At 44.2% G+C, this 17,483-nt stretch overlaps 1 protein-coding gene and 1 long non-coding RNA gene across 28 annotated transcripts in view; one reads left to right on the forward strand and one right to left on the reverse strand.

Moving 5' to 3' along the window:
- LRIG2 (leucine rich repeats and immunoglobulin like domains 2) overlaps positions 1-17,483 on the reverse strand; it is a 104,443-nt gene that overhangs the window by 18,106 nt on the left and 68,854 nt on the right. For 3 of the 27 annotated variants that reach the window (XM_081493420.1, XM_081493411.1, XM_081493440.1), the window contains 4 exons: positions 14,687-14,887; positions 13,577-14,124; positions 4,258-4,460; positions 2,570-3,987 (listed from right to left, as the gene is read on the reverse strand). In XM_081493420.1, coding sequence (XP_081349546.1) covers positions 14,766-14,887 — 122 coding nt within the window. In that variant the 3' untranslated portion in view covers positions 2,570-3,987; positions 4,258-4,460; positions 13,577-14,124; positions 14,687-14,765. Of the gene's footprint in view, positions 1-661; positions 746-2,569; positions 3,988-4,086; positions 4,461-13,576; positions 14,125-14,686; positions 14,888-15,454; positions 15,557-16,382; positions 16,448-17,483 lie in introns of those variants that run through there. The other 24 variants (XM_081493418.1, XM_081493454.1, XM_081493422.1 and 21 more) reach the window with 18 other exon arrangements.
- LOC145507284 (uncharacterized) lies at positions 13,411-15,280 on the forward strand. The gene is made up of 2 exons (XR_014054744.1): positions 13,411-13,821; positions 13,939-15,280. It is a non-coding gene; the product is annotated as an uncharacterized LOC145507284 (long non-coding RNA).

Consider the following 17,483-nt stretch of genomic DNA (forward strand, 5'->3'; position numbering starts at 1 on the left):
ATGCCATTGTATCTAAATTTTACATCAAATGAAAAATCTAAACAAAGACCGACCTTCAGTAATGATATGCATACTGAAGTATTTAGGGGAAAGTGTTCTGCTGTCTACAAATTACAGTGAAAAGCACCACTAAAATAAAATAGATTCATGGATGGATATAGAAATGGATAAATACATGAGAAAGCAATTTTAGTAAGATGTTAATAGTAATTTAAGGGTCAACAGCTGGTCTAGGTGGCTAGTAGACAGCTGTTCCCTGTAAAATTCTTTCCACTTCTCTATGTGTATGAAAAATGTCACAATAAAATGGGAGAAATAAGAATAGTGTGACTTGTTAAAAATAGCGAACATTTACTGATTCCCTAGGTTCGCCAAGTGCTTTACATAAATTTTTCCTCATCCTATCCTGATTTTACAGACCAGGAGGTTAGCATTCAGAGAAACACAGTTTCAGGGTCAGGGACACTTCTTTGCCCTTCTTTTATGCGTGCCCTCCAGATGAAGGCACTTATAGTTTGGGTAACAAACACTCTCTTCTGCACCTGCAACCACTAAACCTTCCTCAGTGCTGGCTTCTGATTAACTGGGAAAGGGAAGAGACGTTCTTGACCACCAATCAATTAACAGTGTTACAAAGACTAACTAAACACCTACTACTTACCAGGTGGCTCAGTGGTAAAGAATCTGCCTGCCAACACAGGAGACACAGGAGACTTGGGTTTGATCCTTGGGTCGGGAAGATCCCCTGGAGGAGGAAATGGCAACCCACTCCAGTATTCTTGCCTGGAGAATCCCATGGACAGAGGAGCCTGGTGGACTGTAGTCCATGGAGTCGCAAAGAGTCAGATGCAGCTGAACACACATATTCATTACTACATGTAGGGACTTCAGAGAAATATAAAACACAGGCTCGGCCTTCAAGAGGCTCCTGCAGTATTGAGCCTAGCCTGGAGAACTGGATTCTGTGTGTGACTTTGGCACTAATTAGCTGTATGACCTTGAGCAACTTACTTCAACTCTTGGGCTTTCTTCTCTTTATCTGTGAAATAAGGGCTTGAACTAGACCAGCCCTCAGGTTCCTGACCACCTTCATGTTTCTGTGACTCTTGACCCATAGTAATTTAAGGGTCAACAGCTTGTCCAGATAGTGTTTGCTAACAGAATACTGAGGAAGGAAATCTCTAGATGGAGGTGAGTGGGGGAGGAAAAATCTCCAGGAAATGGGGCCTAAGCAATGCCCGTGCGGAAGGGGGAGGAGATGCAAACATGGGGCCTGGAGGGAGGACACACAGGGACTGTGAAGAGGGAGTGTGACTGGAGAGGGAGCTTGGTTACCAGAAGCTGAGACAAAAACCAAGAAAACAATTTGCACTTTAACTTCTGAGAAGCAACATCCCACCAGAGGTGTTAAGCATGGGAGGTATGTGATGAGATGATATCTGAGGAAGATTAATCTATTTATTTTCAGTCCTGGAAGAAAAGAGCAGCATAAATAATCACAAATGGCAGATCATTATAAGACTATGTGGGAGACTCTAGAATACCCTTGATCTGTGGCTTTCAGGTTACCATCTTGAGAACATTAGGGCTCCTGGGAAGCAATGGGACACTGAGGGGAGGCAGGGTCCAGCACCCTCTCCCATTCCCACCTTAACCGCAACAGCACTGCTTTTAATGGTTTCATACATGGGCGTTCCAGATCAAATTTATTTTTAAATAATTCAACAGACTTCAATTGAATGATGTAAATTAATTACACAAATAAGCAGCCAGACAAATGTGTCAGGAGGGGGCTGTTGGAGGAGAAATAATTTGCTGGGCACATGCCTCACACAGCTAACTGAGATGATGCCACATTTCCACCTGTGAGGTGCCAGCTCTGACAAAGGAGAAGGGTCTTAGGAAGAGGGCAGGTTTGGAAACAGCCGTGCCTGTGCCCCACAGTGTTAACGAAACATCCTCACTCCATGCAATTTGCATGTGCACGGGACTTTCAACTATTAAGCCCCGGGGGCCTGACTCAGGCTTAGCAGGGCTCTGTCCTAACTTGATTCCCTCCCTCAGCAGGTCCCAGGGCTTCACTCACTTGCCTCTCTTCCTGGTGGTTGCCTCCAAGTAGCTTTGGGTGGGGCACTGTCTCTCCCCACTCCCTGACTCTTTGTGACGTGCCACCCTAAACAAACATTCAAGAGCTTTCCACCCTGTAAAACTAGACCAGAGTGGCAAAAACAACAAACTTCAGGAGGTTTCACAGGTTCTAGATTCTTGCAGGTGTATTTTGGTTGGCTCTCCTGGCTTTTGTCTTCTTTGCAGGAGATATTAACTGATAGACTCTGCCCTCCACATTTATTCTTGAATGGTCTCATCAGTGGTCTTCTTTCAGACCTGACTCTTAGATGCCCTTAGGCACAGCATTAGCTCTCTGCTTGTTTCAGGTACTCCCTGACCCTCTGTCCCACAGAAAAAAGGCCTTCCTCATAGCTGTGTTTTCACCCCACTACTTCATGCATGACTTTACGCTCTGCACTCTGGTTCTCTAACCCTGCCTGACAAGTCGCCCAAAGCTTAATGGCTTTAAAAAAAATCATCATTTATTCTCTCTCACAGTTTCTGTTGGTCAGGAACTTGGGAAGGACTCCATCATTTATTATCTCTCACGGTTTCTGTTGGTCAGGAACTTGGGGAGGACTCAGTAGGGCAGTTCTGGCCCAGGGTCTCTCGCGTGATTGCAGTCATACATCAGCTGGAGCTGCAGTCATCTGAAGGCTTGGCTGGGGCAGGAGGATCCACTTCCAAGGTGGCTCACTCACCTGACTGTTGAATTGCTGCTGGCTCTTGTTGGAGGGACCCAGTTCCTCTCCGTGTGGGCTTCTCCATGTTGCTGCTTGAGTGCCCTCATGGCGTGGCAGCTGGTCTCCCCCAGGCAAGAAACCAAGAGTCCAAGTCAGATGCTGCAATAACTTTTATGGCCTAGCCTTGAATGTCATACCCTATCCCTCCTACTCATCACACAGGGACAGCCCTGATTCAGTGTGAAAGAGGACCACGAAGGGAGGCAAGTATCACTGGAGGTCATCTTGGATGCTGGCCCACCACATCCAGGGTCAGAAGAGGAGGACCAGACTCAAGCCATCAAGTAGTTTACAACTTAGTTGGTACAAGATGGAGGAGAGAAATCTTACATACTTGTAATAGTAGGAGGTAGAAGGAAGAGGAGGAAGAGGAGGGGAAGGAGGAGGAGGGGAAGGAGGAGAAAAGAAGCAGCAGCAGAAGGGGAAGCAGAAGAAGGAGGAAGAGAAAGGAAGGAAGGAATAAAGGGAACAACAAAGGAAGGAAGAAAAGGTAAGCAGTACATGCCCTAGAATGCAAATTAGGTATGGAGTAAGCATACAGGAAAGATATAGTCTCTGCCCTCTTGAAGTTTGTAATCTTCAAGTGGGAATGACTGTTTTCATGTCAGTTCAGTTCAGTTGCTCAGTCATGTCTGACTCTTTGTGACCCCATGGACTGCAGCATGCCAGGCTTCCCTGTCCATCACCAACTCCTGGAGCTTGCTCAAACCCATGTCCATCGAGTCGGTGATGCCATCCCACCATCTCATCCTCTGTTGTCCCCTTCTCCTCCTGCCTTCAAACTTTCCCAGCATCAGGGCCTTTTCCAGTGAGCCAGTTTTTCACATCAGGTGGTCATGTAAATAAGTATAAATAATTGTACTTGGAACAAAATCCAATCTCCTTACCTTGCCCTGCCTATTCTTTTCCTCAACTGCTCATCTCCTTTCTCACTGAGTGTCAACCATTCGACCACACTGGCCCTTCCTCCCACACACCAAGCTCCCATCTCCCTCAGGACCTTCCACTTCTGTTCCCTGGAATGCTCTCCAGATCTCAGCACAGCCAACTCTTTCTTGCCATTCAGGTCTCTGCATTTAGTTGCCACATGATCTTTTCTGGTTTTGTCATTCAATTCCTCCAACTGGAATGTAAGCTTCATAAGAACAGAGACTTCATTAACCTCGAGACCCAGAGAGCACTTGTTACACACCAAGTGATGAATATATGAGTATATAACGAGTAAATGGAGTACCTCTTTCTGACATGGTTCTAAAATTGTATAAAATCATCCTTGTAGAATGTTGTAAACTGAAGCTCCAGCCCTGTCTCTTGTTCATCTTGCAATCCAAACCAAGGTTGGTGAATTGCAGGCCTATCCGAGATCTAACCTTGCTGACTCCTCGACTCTGAGCAAACAGCATACCTCTGCCACACCTGATCTTCCGCCACATCTGAATTCAGTGGATCCAATCTGGGCCGACTGTGTTGCTTGTGTTTTCCCTCGGAGTGGGGTCCTGAATTTCTGATTGCCTTTGCTTGGCTTCTGGAACAACCCCCCCCCTCTCTCCTCCAAGGGAAGGGTCTTCCAGCCTGTTTTGCTGCACTCATGTTTTCAGCTTTCCTGGGCTGAAATATTGAAAACAGTTGCTCATTAATATCCCAGCTTCCCTGCTTTTCAGGAGAAACAATATGACAAACAGAGATCCCTACACATATTCGTTTTGAAAAACGAATTTTGAAAAACATTTTTAATTTGAAAGTAAATGGATGCTGCTGGTCTGCAGGTCTTTTCACCTGCTGCGGTGTGTGATTAGTGAGGCCTTTCTCTCTGGGTGGTGGTGCCAGCTAATGGACTCACGCTTCCTCTGTATGTTTATTTATCTCAGTTAATTAAAATTTTGCCAAGTCTTCCTCACCGCCCTTGTGCACAGCAAGGCCAAACATTGGCTTGTGGCACTGATCCGGGCTGGCAGGCTGGGTGGGGGCAGCCATTCTATTAAATATTAATCGAAGAGGGCAATCAGGCCTGTGGGCTTCCACCCCTGGGCTTCTCCCTCTGGGAAGTCACAAATCGATGCCAGAGCTCAGTGCTGGTGGCAACTGTCCCCACCAGGCCTGAGTCAGCATCAGATGCAATTATTTGGAATGGTTATTTGACAATAAATCTGAGCAGAATTCTGGGAGATGTCTCTTAAAAACTAGAATGAATTACATGCACATCTGTCTTGAAAGGGGATGTTAACCATCATGTGAAACTCTATCTTATAAATGATGACAGAGTCAATTTGCTAGCATTAATTTTGAAGTTATGGGTTAGATTAAGGCTAGAAGAGTATCCTCTACTTCAGATGTTATGAAACTGTGCCTCCACAGGGCTGGGGGAGGAGATTAAGAATTGAGTGGGCACTCAAGGCTTCTGCTGCCCCATTTTTGGAAATGCTCACAAGTTCACCTTCTCACCAGCCTCCTCCCTTCAGTCACTGTTAGTTGTGTCCTAGCTTTTGAATCATTTCAGCAGGTATCGTGACTGACAAACTTGGAAGACAGGAATAGTGCTCTGTTGTGAGCTGAAGTGTTCTATATGAGCAGAAGATGAGTTGAAGTCTTAACCCCCAGGACCTGTGAATGTGACCTTATTTGAAAATAGGGTCTTTGTCGACGTGATAGTCAAGATGAGGCCATACTGGATTGGGCAGGCCTGATCCAGTGACTGGTGTACTTATAAGAAGAGATCACAAGGACCTACTGTTCTGAAACTAACCCAACATTATACATCAACTGTACTTCAATAAAAAAAGAAGAAAGAAAATAAGAATAGATCACAGAGCCACACAGGGAGACCACCGTGTGATGTGAGAGGTGCAGACTGCATTGATACATCTACCAGCTAAGCTGTGCCAAGGATTGCCAGCAATGCCAGAAGGTAGGAAGAAGCAAAGAAGGACCCTCTCATAGAGCCTTTGGAGACAGCAGCCCTACTGATGCCTTAATTCTGGGCTTCCAGCCTCCAGAACTCCAGAGAGGATAAATTTCTGTTGTTTTAAGTCACTGAGTTTGCCATACTTTGTTACAGCTGCCCTAAGAAACTTCTACACACTCTACTCTGGGCCCCACTGCAGCCTGCCTCAGCCAGCTTGCCTCTCTGCTGGACCTCTTGATAAGCTTGGTCACCCTGGTTCCTTTCCCTTTCTGAGAGGTCTTACACAGTGAAATCCCAATCCCAACTGGCTAGTTGGTTTACAAAGTGGGAAGTCAGACTAAGAAGAAAACCTCATCATATCTCAAGTCTTGTGTATGATTTTCAAAACATCATAGTCTGACTTCTTGCCTAAGTGGAGGTAAGTGAACATAGTAAGATGGTTCATTGATAATAGAGGATGTTGCTCTGCCTCGAGGGTCATCACTCTAAATTCAAGTCTCCCTGGTTGGCATCACAGATAGAAAATAAGATGTTGGCATAAAATTGTACTGACCTCAGCACTTATTCTGGAAATTGAATTTTTATTTTCACATTCCTGACTAGCTCTTTGTCTCCTTTAAAATTTGAGTGTATAACAACAAAGTACAGTTAGATTGAGAGCTAGGGGAGTTTCTAGTAACCAACCTATCGCTAGGTGAGTTTCCAGCAAACAAGATTCTATAATATTCTGTTGTAGCTGTGGGGAGGGATACTGAACTTGAGGTCCGAAAACTTGGACTTGAATTCTAGCTCTGCTCATCCTCACAACAGCCTTGCAAGGTAAGTATAATTATCCCCCAGTTATACATGGCAGGATGGACTGAGGCTGCCCCTAGCCCCTCTCCAAAGAGATATACTCAAGAACTAAAAGGATGGCTTCCGCTTGGTCTTTGTTTTGCTGAGTGGGGCACACCCACTGAAGGTAGAGGCAAACTACTCCCAACAACAGAGTTTTAAGAAGATATAAAGGTGAAAAGGGGAGAGCAGGAAAATGATTGACAGGGAAGAGGAATTTTGGAGGGTAGGTGGGAAAGAAATGTGTGATGCAAGTGCTTAAGCTCCAAAATATCCAAACACCCATGCAATTCAACAAAAAATAAATAACCCAATCAAAAATGGGTAGAGGACCTTAATAGACATTTCTCCAAAGAGGACACACAGATGGCCAGTAGGCACATGAAAAGATGCTCAACATCACTAATTATTAGAGAACTGAAAATCAAAACCATAATGAGGTACCATCTCATACCAGTCAGGCTGGCCATCATTAAAAAGTCTACAAATAACAAATGCTGGAGAGGGTGTAGAGAAAAGGGAATCCTCATACACTGTTGGTAGGAATGTAAACTGGTATAGCCAGTATGGAAAACAGTGTGGAAGTTCTTCAGAAAACTAAAAATAGAATTACCATATGATCTAGCAACCCACTCCTGAGAATATATCCAAACAAAACTATAATTAAAAAAGATATATGCACCCCCGACATGGAAATAACCTAACTGTCCATCAACAGATGAATGGATAAAGAAGATGTAGTACATATATACAATGGGATACTACTCAGTCATAAAAAAGAATGAAATAATACCACTTGCAGCAACATGGATGCAACTAGAGATTATCACACTAAGTGAAGTAAGTCAGAAAGAAAAAGCTAAACATCATATGATATTATTTACATGTGGAATCTAAAATATGGCACAAATGAACCTATCTGCAAAATAGAAACAGACTTAAAGAGAACAGACTTGTGGTTGCCAAGGGGGAGGGGGGCGGGAGAGGGATGCACTGAGAGTTTGGGGTTGCATATGCAAGCCATTGCATTTAGAATGAAAAAACAACAAAGTCTTACTGTATAGCATAGGTAACTATATGGATATCCTGTGATAAACCATAATGGAAAAGAGTATTAAAAAGAATATATAAATATGTGTATAACTGAGTCACTTTGCTCTATAGCGGAGATTGGCACATTGTAAATCAACTATACTTCAATTAAAATTAAAAAAAAAAAGAAAGGTGTCTGATGGAGAATTTGATTTAGTATCTATTATGTAGTATGTGTGTGGGCTTCCCAGGTAGCTCAGATGGCAAAGAATTCACCTGCAATGCCGGTTCGAGCTCTGGGTTGTGAAGATCCCCTGGAGAAAGAAATGGCAACCGTGTAGTGTGTGATCTGTATCTTCTTCCCTATATCCCCCCTAAAAGATTTCTAGCTAATATCTTATTGAGTTGGATCTGGTTGGGCAGTAGGAACCTGATGAGGAACAGAGACCACCCATGAGGATTCAACTGTCCCAAGGCTAAAAGGGAGCTGAAGTTCAAAGAGCTTGAGTGCCTCACACAGGGTTACACAGCCTCAGGTTCTGAAGTCAGATCTGTCTGACCCCACACCTATATTCTCTCCTATAACATACAGCTTATTCTCATCGTCAACTTGCCAAACTATTTTAAGCCCAAGAGGCAGTGCAGGCTGAAATTTTAAATATCGCAAAACTATTTGTATAAATGCCCTGAACAACAAGCAATAATGACTTATTAATTATAGTTTTCATATGGCTAGACCTTTGCAGTTTTGAGACGTGGCCTTCATTTATTGAGCATTTACTCAGTGTCAAACCCTTCCCTGTGCATTTAATGATCTAATCTTCTGAGTAGGCCTGAATAGTAGACATTTTTATCCCTATTTTACAAATGAGGAAATATTAAAGAGTTACTAAACCAGGTTGCTGGTGAAAGGCAACAGATCTAAGACCTAAACACCAAAAATCATGTAATTTACTTTCTCAATAGGTAACATATACACATAGTACAGTGTTTACCAAGGAAAAGATCAACAGTGAAAAGTTAAAGCCTCTCTCTTCACCATCCCCCAAAGACCCAGATCCCTTTCCTGCCAGCCTCATATTACCCACTCTGACCAGTTCTTAAGTGTCCTTCAAAGATATCCTAGGTATTTACACATATTTCCCTGAGGGTGCAGATTTCAGGGAAAAAGAATGTTTGAAGTTAACCGGAGGAAACAGTACCTCCCCTCAGCCCTCCCTAAGCTTCAGTTTTAAACTTCTGGAGCTCAGATACAATGGAGTATGTTTTTATGTTTTCCTAGGAGCCGGTGAGGGATACAGAACAGAGCATGAGGTCTGGAATCTGATAGGACTACGTTCAAGTTCATGCCAAGAGCTGGTGACTTGACCTCTCTAAGGCATTTCCACACCTGAAAACAGAAGCAAATATCCCTACCTCCAAGGGCTGCTAGGAGGATAAGAAAATAAAAGTAAAACATCTGGCACATCAGACAGCCTTCCTCTCTCCCTCCTGAACAAGAGCCTACAGCTTTCACAAGACATCTTTAAGAACAGAGAAAAGGAAAAGCAAACTCCCCACATTTATGTGCAGTTTAGTGATCGGCTTTGACCCAATTCTACTTCAAAGCCTTTCCTTCTCTTTCCTACCTCCCACTGCCTCCCACCCAGCTGCCAAGTATAGAGAATACATGAAAACTTAGGCCAAATGGGAACCTGGAATGTTAAAGCCTTTGAGAAAACAGCTGTTTGTTTGTTCGTTTATCACCATACTTTTGCCCCTGTCTCATTTGATTACAAGAGTCTGTAGGGAAAATAAAAATCCATCGTACTTAGACTAGTCTATACAGGGATATCCCACCCTTGGTTTCACTCTGCAGCAGCTCTGTGAAAGAGGCAAAACTGCGACTCAGGTATTAAACGCTTTGGCTAAGAGGCGCGAGGCAGAAATGGGGCCAGAACTCAGGTCTTCATTGATTTCCTTGCCTTTTGGTCTCTCTAGTAGTTTCTTATGTATAATCGCTGGTGTATTGGTTAGGATCCATTTAGTTGCAAGCAACTGAAAAGCCAAGCGACACTTGTTCATATAACTGGAAATGCAGAGGTTGGATGTCTTTGGTAGAAGCCAAGGACTGTGACACTGTGTTCTCTCTGCCCCTCTCTTGTTTATTTCCTCATCTGTGTACTGGCTTCATTTTCAGGCTGGCTTCTCTCATGCCAAAATTATTTATTGCACTCCAAGCACCACACCAACACATCACAATGTCCAGAGGAAAAGGAAGTCTCTTATTGTGTCTGTCTTATAAATGAGGAAGATTCTTCCTAAGAATTCCCAACCAACAACGCTGTTGGGCCTCAATTTCTCAAACTGGAGCCAGTCTTGTGGCAGAGTCTGTTATACGTGTAGTCGCTCTGTCTCTTTGTAACACTCAGCCTTTATTTGGACAAGGTTAAAATTTTAAGTCCCAAACTTCCCTGGTGGTTCAGTGGTTAAGAAGCCGTCTGCCAATGCAGGGGACACAGTTCAATACCACATGCCACAGAGCAACTAAGCCTGTGCGCCACAACTACTGAGCCAGACTGGAGAAAGGAAGAAAAGTTAAGATGGCAGGAATAGAGGGGCAGATTAGTCTGGGCCCCAACCTGGGCCATGCTATGGCTGAGCCTCTCTCACCTGCTCTCCTCGCCTCCTCCTACCTCTGCATTTCATTCAGCCTCCTCTTCCTGCCCCAGGTTTGATAGGTTCTGCTACTCCAGGAGTCCTGGACTTTCCCTCTCAAAATCAGCCCATGTTGTAGTAGATGTTTGTCTTTTGGGGGATATCCATCATTCCCTTCAACTTTAACTTCATATTGTTGCCTTAATTTCTCTTTGGAGGAAATTACCCATTGTATATATGTGTGTTTGTATATGCTCATTCAATCATGTTCAACTCTTTACAACCCCATGGACTGTAGTCCACCAGGCTCCTCTGTCCATAGGGTTCTCCAGGCAAGAATACTGGAGTGGGTTGCCATTTATTCCTCCCGGGGATCTTTCTGACCCAGAGATCAAACCTGTGTCTCCTGCATTGGCAGGAGGATTCTTTACCACTGAGCCACCTGGGAAGCCCTGCCCATTGTATATATAATGCCTCCCTTATGCTATGGAGGCTGGAATGATTAGATCATTTCTCTCCTTGGTCCAGAGTTGGTGGGAAGAAGAGTGGATACATAAAGCTTGACCAACTGTAGGCTCTTTCCCGGAATTTGACTCTTGGGTGAGAAGCAAAGGGCAGGCTGCAATGGTATGCAGGCCTGAGCATTTCCATGGGATGGCCCTGCCTAAGGATCAATTGCCTGGCCACTGACCTACCTGTGGCTCTTGTCCCATTTCCCAAGCCCAGCCTTCCAGCCTCTTCCTTATGCATTCTGGAAGACTCCATGATCTTGCTGATAATTTCTTCTTTGTTCAAGAGGGCCAGGGTCAATTTCTGCTGTTTGCAATCAAGAATCCCAATCATACCATATGACCAGTCAATTCCACTTCTAGGCATATATCCAAGAAAAATGATAACTTAGGTCTATGCAAAAACTTATACACCAGTGTTCTTAGCAGCATTCATCATGATAGCCAAACGTGGAAATGACTCAAATGTCCATTAACTGCTAAATGAGTAACTGAAATGTAGTATATCCATACAATGGAATACTACTCAGCCATCAAAGAAATGAAGGACTAATAGATGCTGCAACATGGATGAACTTTGAAGACATAAACTAAGTGAAAGAAGTCAACACAAAAGACCACATACTATGTGATTCCATTTATGTAAAATGTCCAGAACAGGCAAACCTACAGAGACAGAAGGTAGATTAGTTGTTGACAGGGGCTGGAGGGGGAAGGTGATCACCAATGGATATGGTATTGCAACTCACCCAATATTTTGCCTGGAAAACTTTTTGGACAGAGGAGCCTCGTGAGCTATACAGTCCATGAGGTGGTAAAGCGTTAGACACGACTGATTGACTGACCACACACTCATGTACTGATATTGATAGTGATAAATGTCCTAATATTGACCATGCTATTGGTTATAAAATGCTGTGAATATACTAAAACCCACAGAATGACCTACTTCAAAAGGGTGAATTTTATGGTATGTGAGTCATATTACAATAAAGGATTTTTTAAAAACAAAAGAGCTCTGAGGATTTCTTGGTTCAGTGGTAAAGAATCCACCTGCCAATGCAGGAGACATGAGTTCAATCCCTGGTCCCATGTGGAACTAAGCCCATGTGCCACAACTACTGAGCCTATGCTCTGGAGCCAGGGAGCAGGAACTACTGAAGTCTGTGCTCCCTAGAGCCTATGCTCCACAACAAGAGAAACCACTGCAATGAGAAGCCCATTAGAGAGCAGCTATTAGAGAGTAGCCCTCGCTCACTGTAACTAGAGAAAAGCCTGTGCAGCAACCCAGCACAGCCAAAATAAATAAATAAAATTATTTGAAAAAAGAAAAAAAAAGAGCTCTAACCAAAATGCCTTCTGGTTTAAAAAAAAAAAAAATTGCCTTCTGGTGCAAGGAGCTCAAGGTGGGAAGGTAGCCTGGGCTCCTGAGAAGACCACCAACCCTGGGCTCTGGAGGGTCCAGTTCTCAACCCAGTTCTGCTTCTTGCCAACCTTAAACTTCACTCTTTTGGACCTTAGTGTTTTCAGTGCTGACAAGAAGGGGCTTATAAGATCAGTGTTTCCCATACTTCAGTCATTCGTGAGCCACCTTTACGATTATTATTGTGTCAACTGAAGGATTATCTACCTGATTCTTTAAACAAATGCATTTTTTAAAACCTAGCATCATTCTAGACAAAAATATTTATCAAATCATGCATTTGCTGTGTTGGTTGCATTTTCCCAAAACACATTAAAATCAACATTAGGTGGTAAAGTTAGAAGGGTTCACTCCCCATGTCACTGTCTGATTCCTACCATTTGGGGATCCTGGACTGGGGTCTTCAAGGCTAGTCTACAAACTAGCCCACTGGGTAGAGGACCAGGTCTTGCCTTTGTTTTCTCTCAGCTAACATGGATTTTTAATTATTGCCTCTTAGGACATGGCCTTGTACTATGGCCATCCCTCGCTCTGGTTGTGGGAACTTCCAGTCAGAGAAGATGAAGACTGTCCCAAGGCCACTCAAGGGGTACTTCCTGAGATGCTGGGGATGGTTATTGTTAATCTGATCTTACAGAGTGGGGAGATTGTCTCAGAAGAGACAGGATTCAAATCCAGATCTTTTCAAAATTCCTGTATTCTTTATATCATAATAGACTATTGGGTCAGATAATTTGGGGTGGATGTAACTCTCAGTTGCCATTAAATCAGGCCCTACACATAACTGCCACCTTTGCCTAAGGGCAGGAACAGCACAGAAGGAATGGGACACTAATGTGGCTTCTGAGATGAAAACTAGATCCATCGAATTTCTATCATTTCTCTATAATAGTAATAAACAGTAACAAACTTTGCTGTACTTCCTTCATTATATACATCCCATTAATATTTCCTTGTTCAAAATCCCTATCCCCCACTAGTCGAGGACCATGTCTTTCTTATTCATTGCTGCTTCTGAACACTGGTCCCAGCATTTGGCACAGAGTAGGCCTAGCTCAGTGGTAAAGAATCCACCTGCCAATGCAGGAGATGGGGGTTCAATCCCTGGGTTGGGACGATCCCCTGGAGAAGGAAACGGCAACCCACTCCAGTATTCTTGCCTGGGAAATCCCATGGACAGAAGAACCTGGTGGGCTACAGTCCATGAGGTCACAAAGAGTCAGACACAACTTAGCAACTAAACACACATAGGCCCCTAATAAGTCTCAATTATAAGTTCGATTCACTCATAGTCCCTCACCTCAAAGGTCCTCTAGCCTAGGTGCGTGTGATTGTGACGGGGAGTGAGGTGGGCCGAGACAAGCCCACAGGCAAGAGCAGGACTCACCGCTGTGTCCTGGCGCCTGCACAGCAGGCAGGAGGGGGTTGGTACAGCCTTCAGTCATGTACCATACATAGATCGACATGTATCCCACATCCTCTGCCATGGAGCAGACGGCTGTAGCCACCTGGGTCCATCTGTGGAAATGGTTTCGATCTGTCCAGATCAGAGAGCAGAGCTGAGCAGCGATGCATTTATTCCACCCAACAAGTAACTGTTGACAGTCAACCCGATGCAAAGTCCTGTGCCAGGTAGGGTGGAGGAGACAAATGCAACTGAGGCTTGTGCTGAGTCCCATGCCAGGCTCCTGGGTACACAGATCCACCAGCCTAAGTCTGCCAATTCCTTGTGTGGTATTCTTTCCACAGCAGCACTGCCTTCCAAAGAGGACGTCTGAGCTGCCAGGATTACAAGCATTCTTCCCTTCTGTATCCTCTGAAAAGATGAACCTGGGACTTCTGCACAAGGGGTCTGCAGTGAGCTGGTGAGAGCATTCCCAGGTAAACAGGACTCATCCTATCCAAGGATCCTTCCAGTGGTGGCTGGGTCAGTATCTAGATGAGATGGAGTGGGTAAGAAGGACCTGCTCTCAGAGGGCTAGACGGGGTAAGATATAGGGTTAGTGCTGGGGTGGGGGGGTGGGTGCAGGTATGGAGGGCCTGTGAAGTGCTGTGTTCAGGGGCTTCAGTGACCTGGGGCTTTCTGGTTGATTCCTGGTCGGGGAGGGGAACACTCCTCCCTAAGGTAACAAGCCCACACACTCCTTCCATAGCCTCTGCCATTTTGGGACCAGCAATGACAATGGACCTAAATGCTCCTTGTTCCCTGCTTCTGGCACTCAGCATGCTTTCCTCAGGTGTTTTCTGCCCTTCAGGCTCCCAGAGAGCCAGGTGTGCCCTCCAGGATGAATATAGTGGCCCACCCCCTTGGGAGGCATTTCAGCTGCACAAACAGATCAAAGATGAAGAACCAGGTAAAAGAGTTTTCAGGGAGTCCTAAAGAGATGATGTAATGGTTGGTCTACACGGGATTTCTCAACCTTGGCACTACTGACATTTGAATCATATCATTCTTTGTAGTGTAGAATGTTCAGCAGCTTCTGTGGCCTCTACTTACTACGTAGTAGTGAGCAGTTCCCCAGTTGTGACAACCAAAAATGTTTCCAATCATTTCCTATGTCCCCTGGTGGGTAAGATCAGTCCTTGATTAGGGACCACTGCTGTACAGGCTTCAAGGCTTCAGATTTGAATCTTGGCTCTATCACTGGCTGTTGTGTGAGCACTGCAGTTAGTTTAATCCAGGCCTTAGTTTTCATATCTGTAAAATGGGATAATAGTAATATCTATCTCAGAATATTGTTATGAAATAATATGTGTAAAGAATAGTGTCTAGCACATCATAACCTCTCAATAAATGCTATTGCTCTTATCACCAGAGACCAAACGCAGATAAAGTAGCATATCAAAAAACTGCTCATAAACACTCACTGTAGTACAAAATAAGAAATTTAATTAGTTCATTCATTTCTGCCCTGCTTATTTCTGGAAAACTATTTGAAGCAGCTTAAAATAAAAGCACACACTCTATTGGGCAATTTAAAGAATTTTTTACAACACAAGGGTAATTTTTATATTTAAAGAAATCATACAGATCAATAAGTAACCACTAACATCACTTAGATTGATGAGGACAGGACATAAAGCACAAAAATTTATAGGAGAAAATAACATGAAAAAGTGCTCAACAAAGATAAAACAATTTAAATACCAACCAAAAAACAACCTATTAAAAATGTCAGATTAATAGATAAGAGGCAATGAAAGTGACAGTTTCATATATTGTAATTAGAAGCATGACAAATTAAAATTGATTCAGAGATGAAACTTCCCTGGTGGTCCAGTGATTAAGACTCCATGTTCCCAATGCAGGGGGCATGGGTTGGATCCCTAGCTAGGGACTAAGATCCTGCATGCTACATGGCATGACCTAAAAAAAAAAATTGATTCAGAGATTAATACCTTTTAAAATTGGAGGGAAAACTAGACAGGGGGGAGTTAATTTCATCAAGAACTCAAAATTGGATAGAGTATTCTCTTAAGCAACAAATAGAAACCTGAGCTTCCTAGCAGCCACTGCAAAAATAAAAACATAGCCAAGAGAACTCACCACCTGGACTTTCAAGATCCATCTAGATTTACTTAAGTGAGCACAGTTCACCATTCAACCATCTTTCTTTTCCCAACTTCCAAATGAGATAAACTTTGTTCACAAAACCCAAGAGGAACTTTCATCAAGTGAGTCTTAACACAAGGGCCTTGAGTAACAGAGTTAGACAACGTTTCAACAGCAGTTCTGAGGCCATATAACATGTGCCTCAGCTAGAACAAAAACTCATCTCAGGCACTACATGCAACTCTATACCTCTGCTCCCGCCGCTCTTCACCTCGAATGCCTTCCCTGCATTTGCTTGCCCCTCTAAGCACAAGTTGGGGCTGGCAAGAGAAGCAGGTTCTCTCCACTGCCTGCTCAGCTGGCCTGCAGGCCCCCTTCCAGGCTGACTACAGGACTGGTGGCTAGGACATGCTGCCAGCTGCTGAAACCATGTTGATGGCTTGGTTCTCTGACTGTAGCCCCTCAGTGAAGGGAGATCCACAACAGAGCCTGGCACTGGGGGCGGCACTATAGCCAAACTCCCCCAGTGCTATTCTGAGTGACTCCCTGGGGACAAGGAGGCAGGGGATGGGCCCAGCTCTGAGGGTGTGGAATAAAAGTAGAGGCTAGGAGTGCCCCCAAGGCAAAGGAACACAGTCACCTGAACAGGACGTGGTGAAAGCAGCTCCTTCCCCTCTTAACCTCGCTGTGCTTCAGTTTCCTCTTCTGTAAAATGGGGATAATATTGACTCATGGGGGTATTGTGAGGATTAAAAGAGTTCTACACATGAAGTGCTTAGAGATACAGCACCTGACATACAGTAAATGTTCACTACTATTACTATTTTTTTTATTTTTGCTCTCAGCACTCTTCTGTGTATATTCTAGACTCAAGCAATATATCTCCTGGCGGTGCTCACAGTGCAGGGAGGTGACAGGAAAATATTTCTGAACCTTTGAATCACTGTGTAGCCCTCAGCCTGGAGACATGAACCAAGTACTAGTTCATGATACACTGGAGGAGCCCTAAGCATGGAGGACTATTTCAGCCCTGCCACTAACTAGTGCCCTGGCACCAGGGCCTAGGGCCTTAGGCACATCCTTGCCCTAGTCTGGGCCTCAGTTACTCACCTGCAAAATGAAAAGAAGGGACTCAATAATTCCTAACTTTGACTATGCATCCACATCATTTCAGTTCAGTTCAGTTCAGTCGCTCAGTCGTGTCTGACTCTTTGTGACCCCATGAACCACAGCATGCCAGGCCTCCCTGTCCATCACCAATTCCCAGAGTTTACCCAAACTCATGTCCACTGAGTCGGTGATGCCATCCAACTATCTCATCCTCTGTTGTCCTCTTCTCCTTCTGCCTTCAATCTTTCCCAGCATCAGTGTCTTTTCAAATGAGTCAGCTCTTCGCATCAGGTGGCCAAAGTATTGGAGTTTCCACTTCAACATCAGTCCTTCCAATGAACACCTAGGACTGATCTCCTTTAGGATGGACTGGTTGGATCTCCTTGCAGTCCAAGGGACTCTCAAGAATCTTCTCCAACACCACAGTTCAAAAGCATCAATTCTTTGGTGCTCAGCTTTCTTTATAGTCCAACTCTCACGTCCATACATGACTACTGGAAAAACCATAGCCTTGACTAGATGGACCTTTGTTGACAAAGTAATATCTCTGCTTTTTAATATGCTATCTAGGTTGGTCATAACTTTCCTTCCAAGGAGTAAGCGTCTTTTAATTTCATGGCTGCAGTCACCA

This window comes from Giraffa tippelskirchi, chromosome 5 (genome assembly GCF_054371585.1).
Source record: "Giraffa tippelskirchi isolate mGirTip1 chromosome 5, T2T-mGirTip1v1.2.pri, whole genome shotgun sequence".
Taxonomy (NCBI): domain Eukaryota; kingdom Metazoa; phylum Chordata; class Mammalia; order Artiodactyla; family Giraffidae; genus Giraffa; species Giraffa tippelskirchi.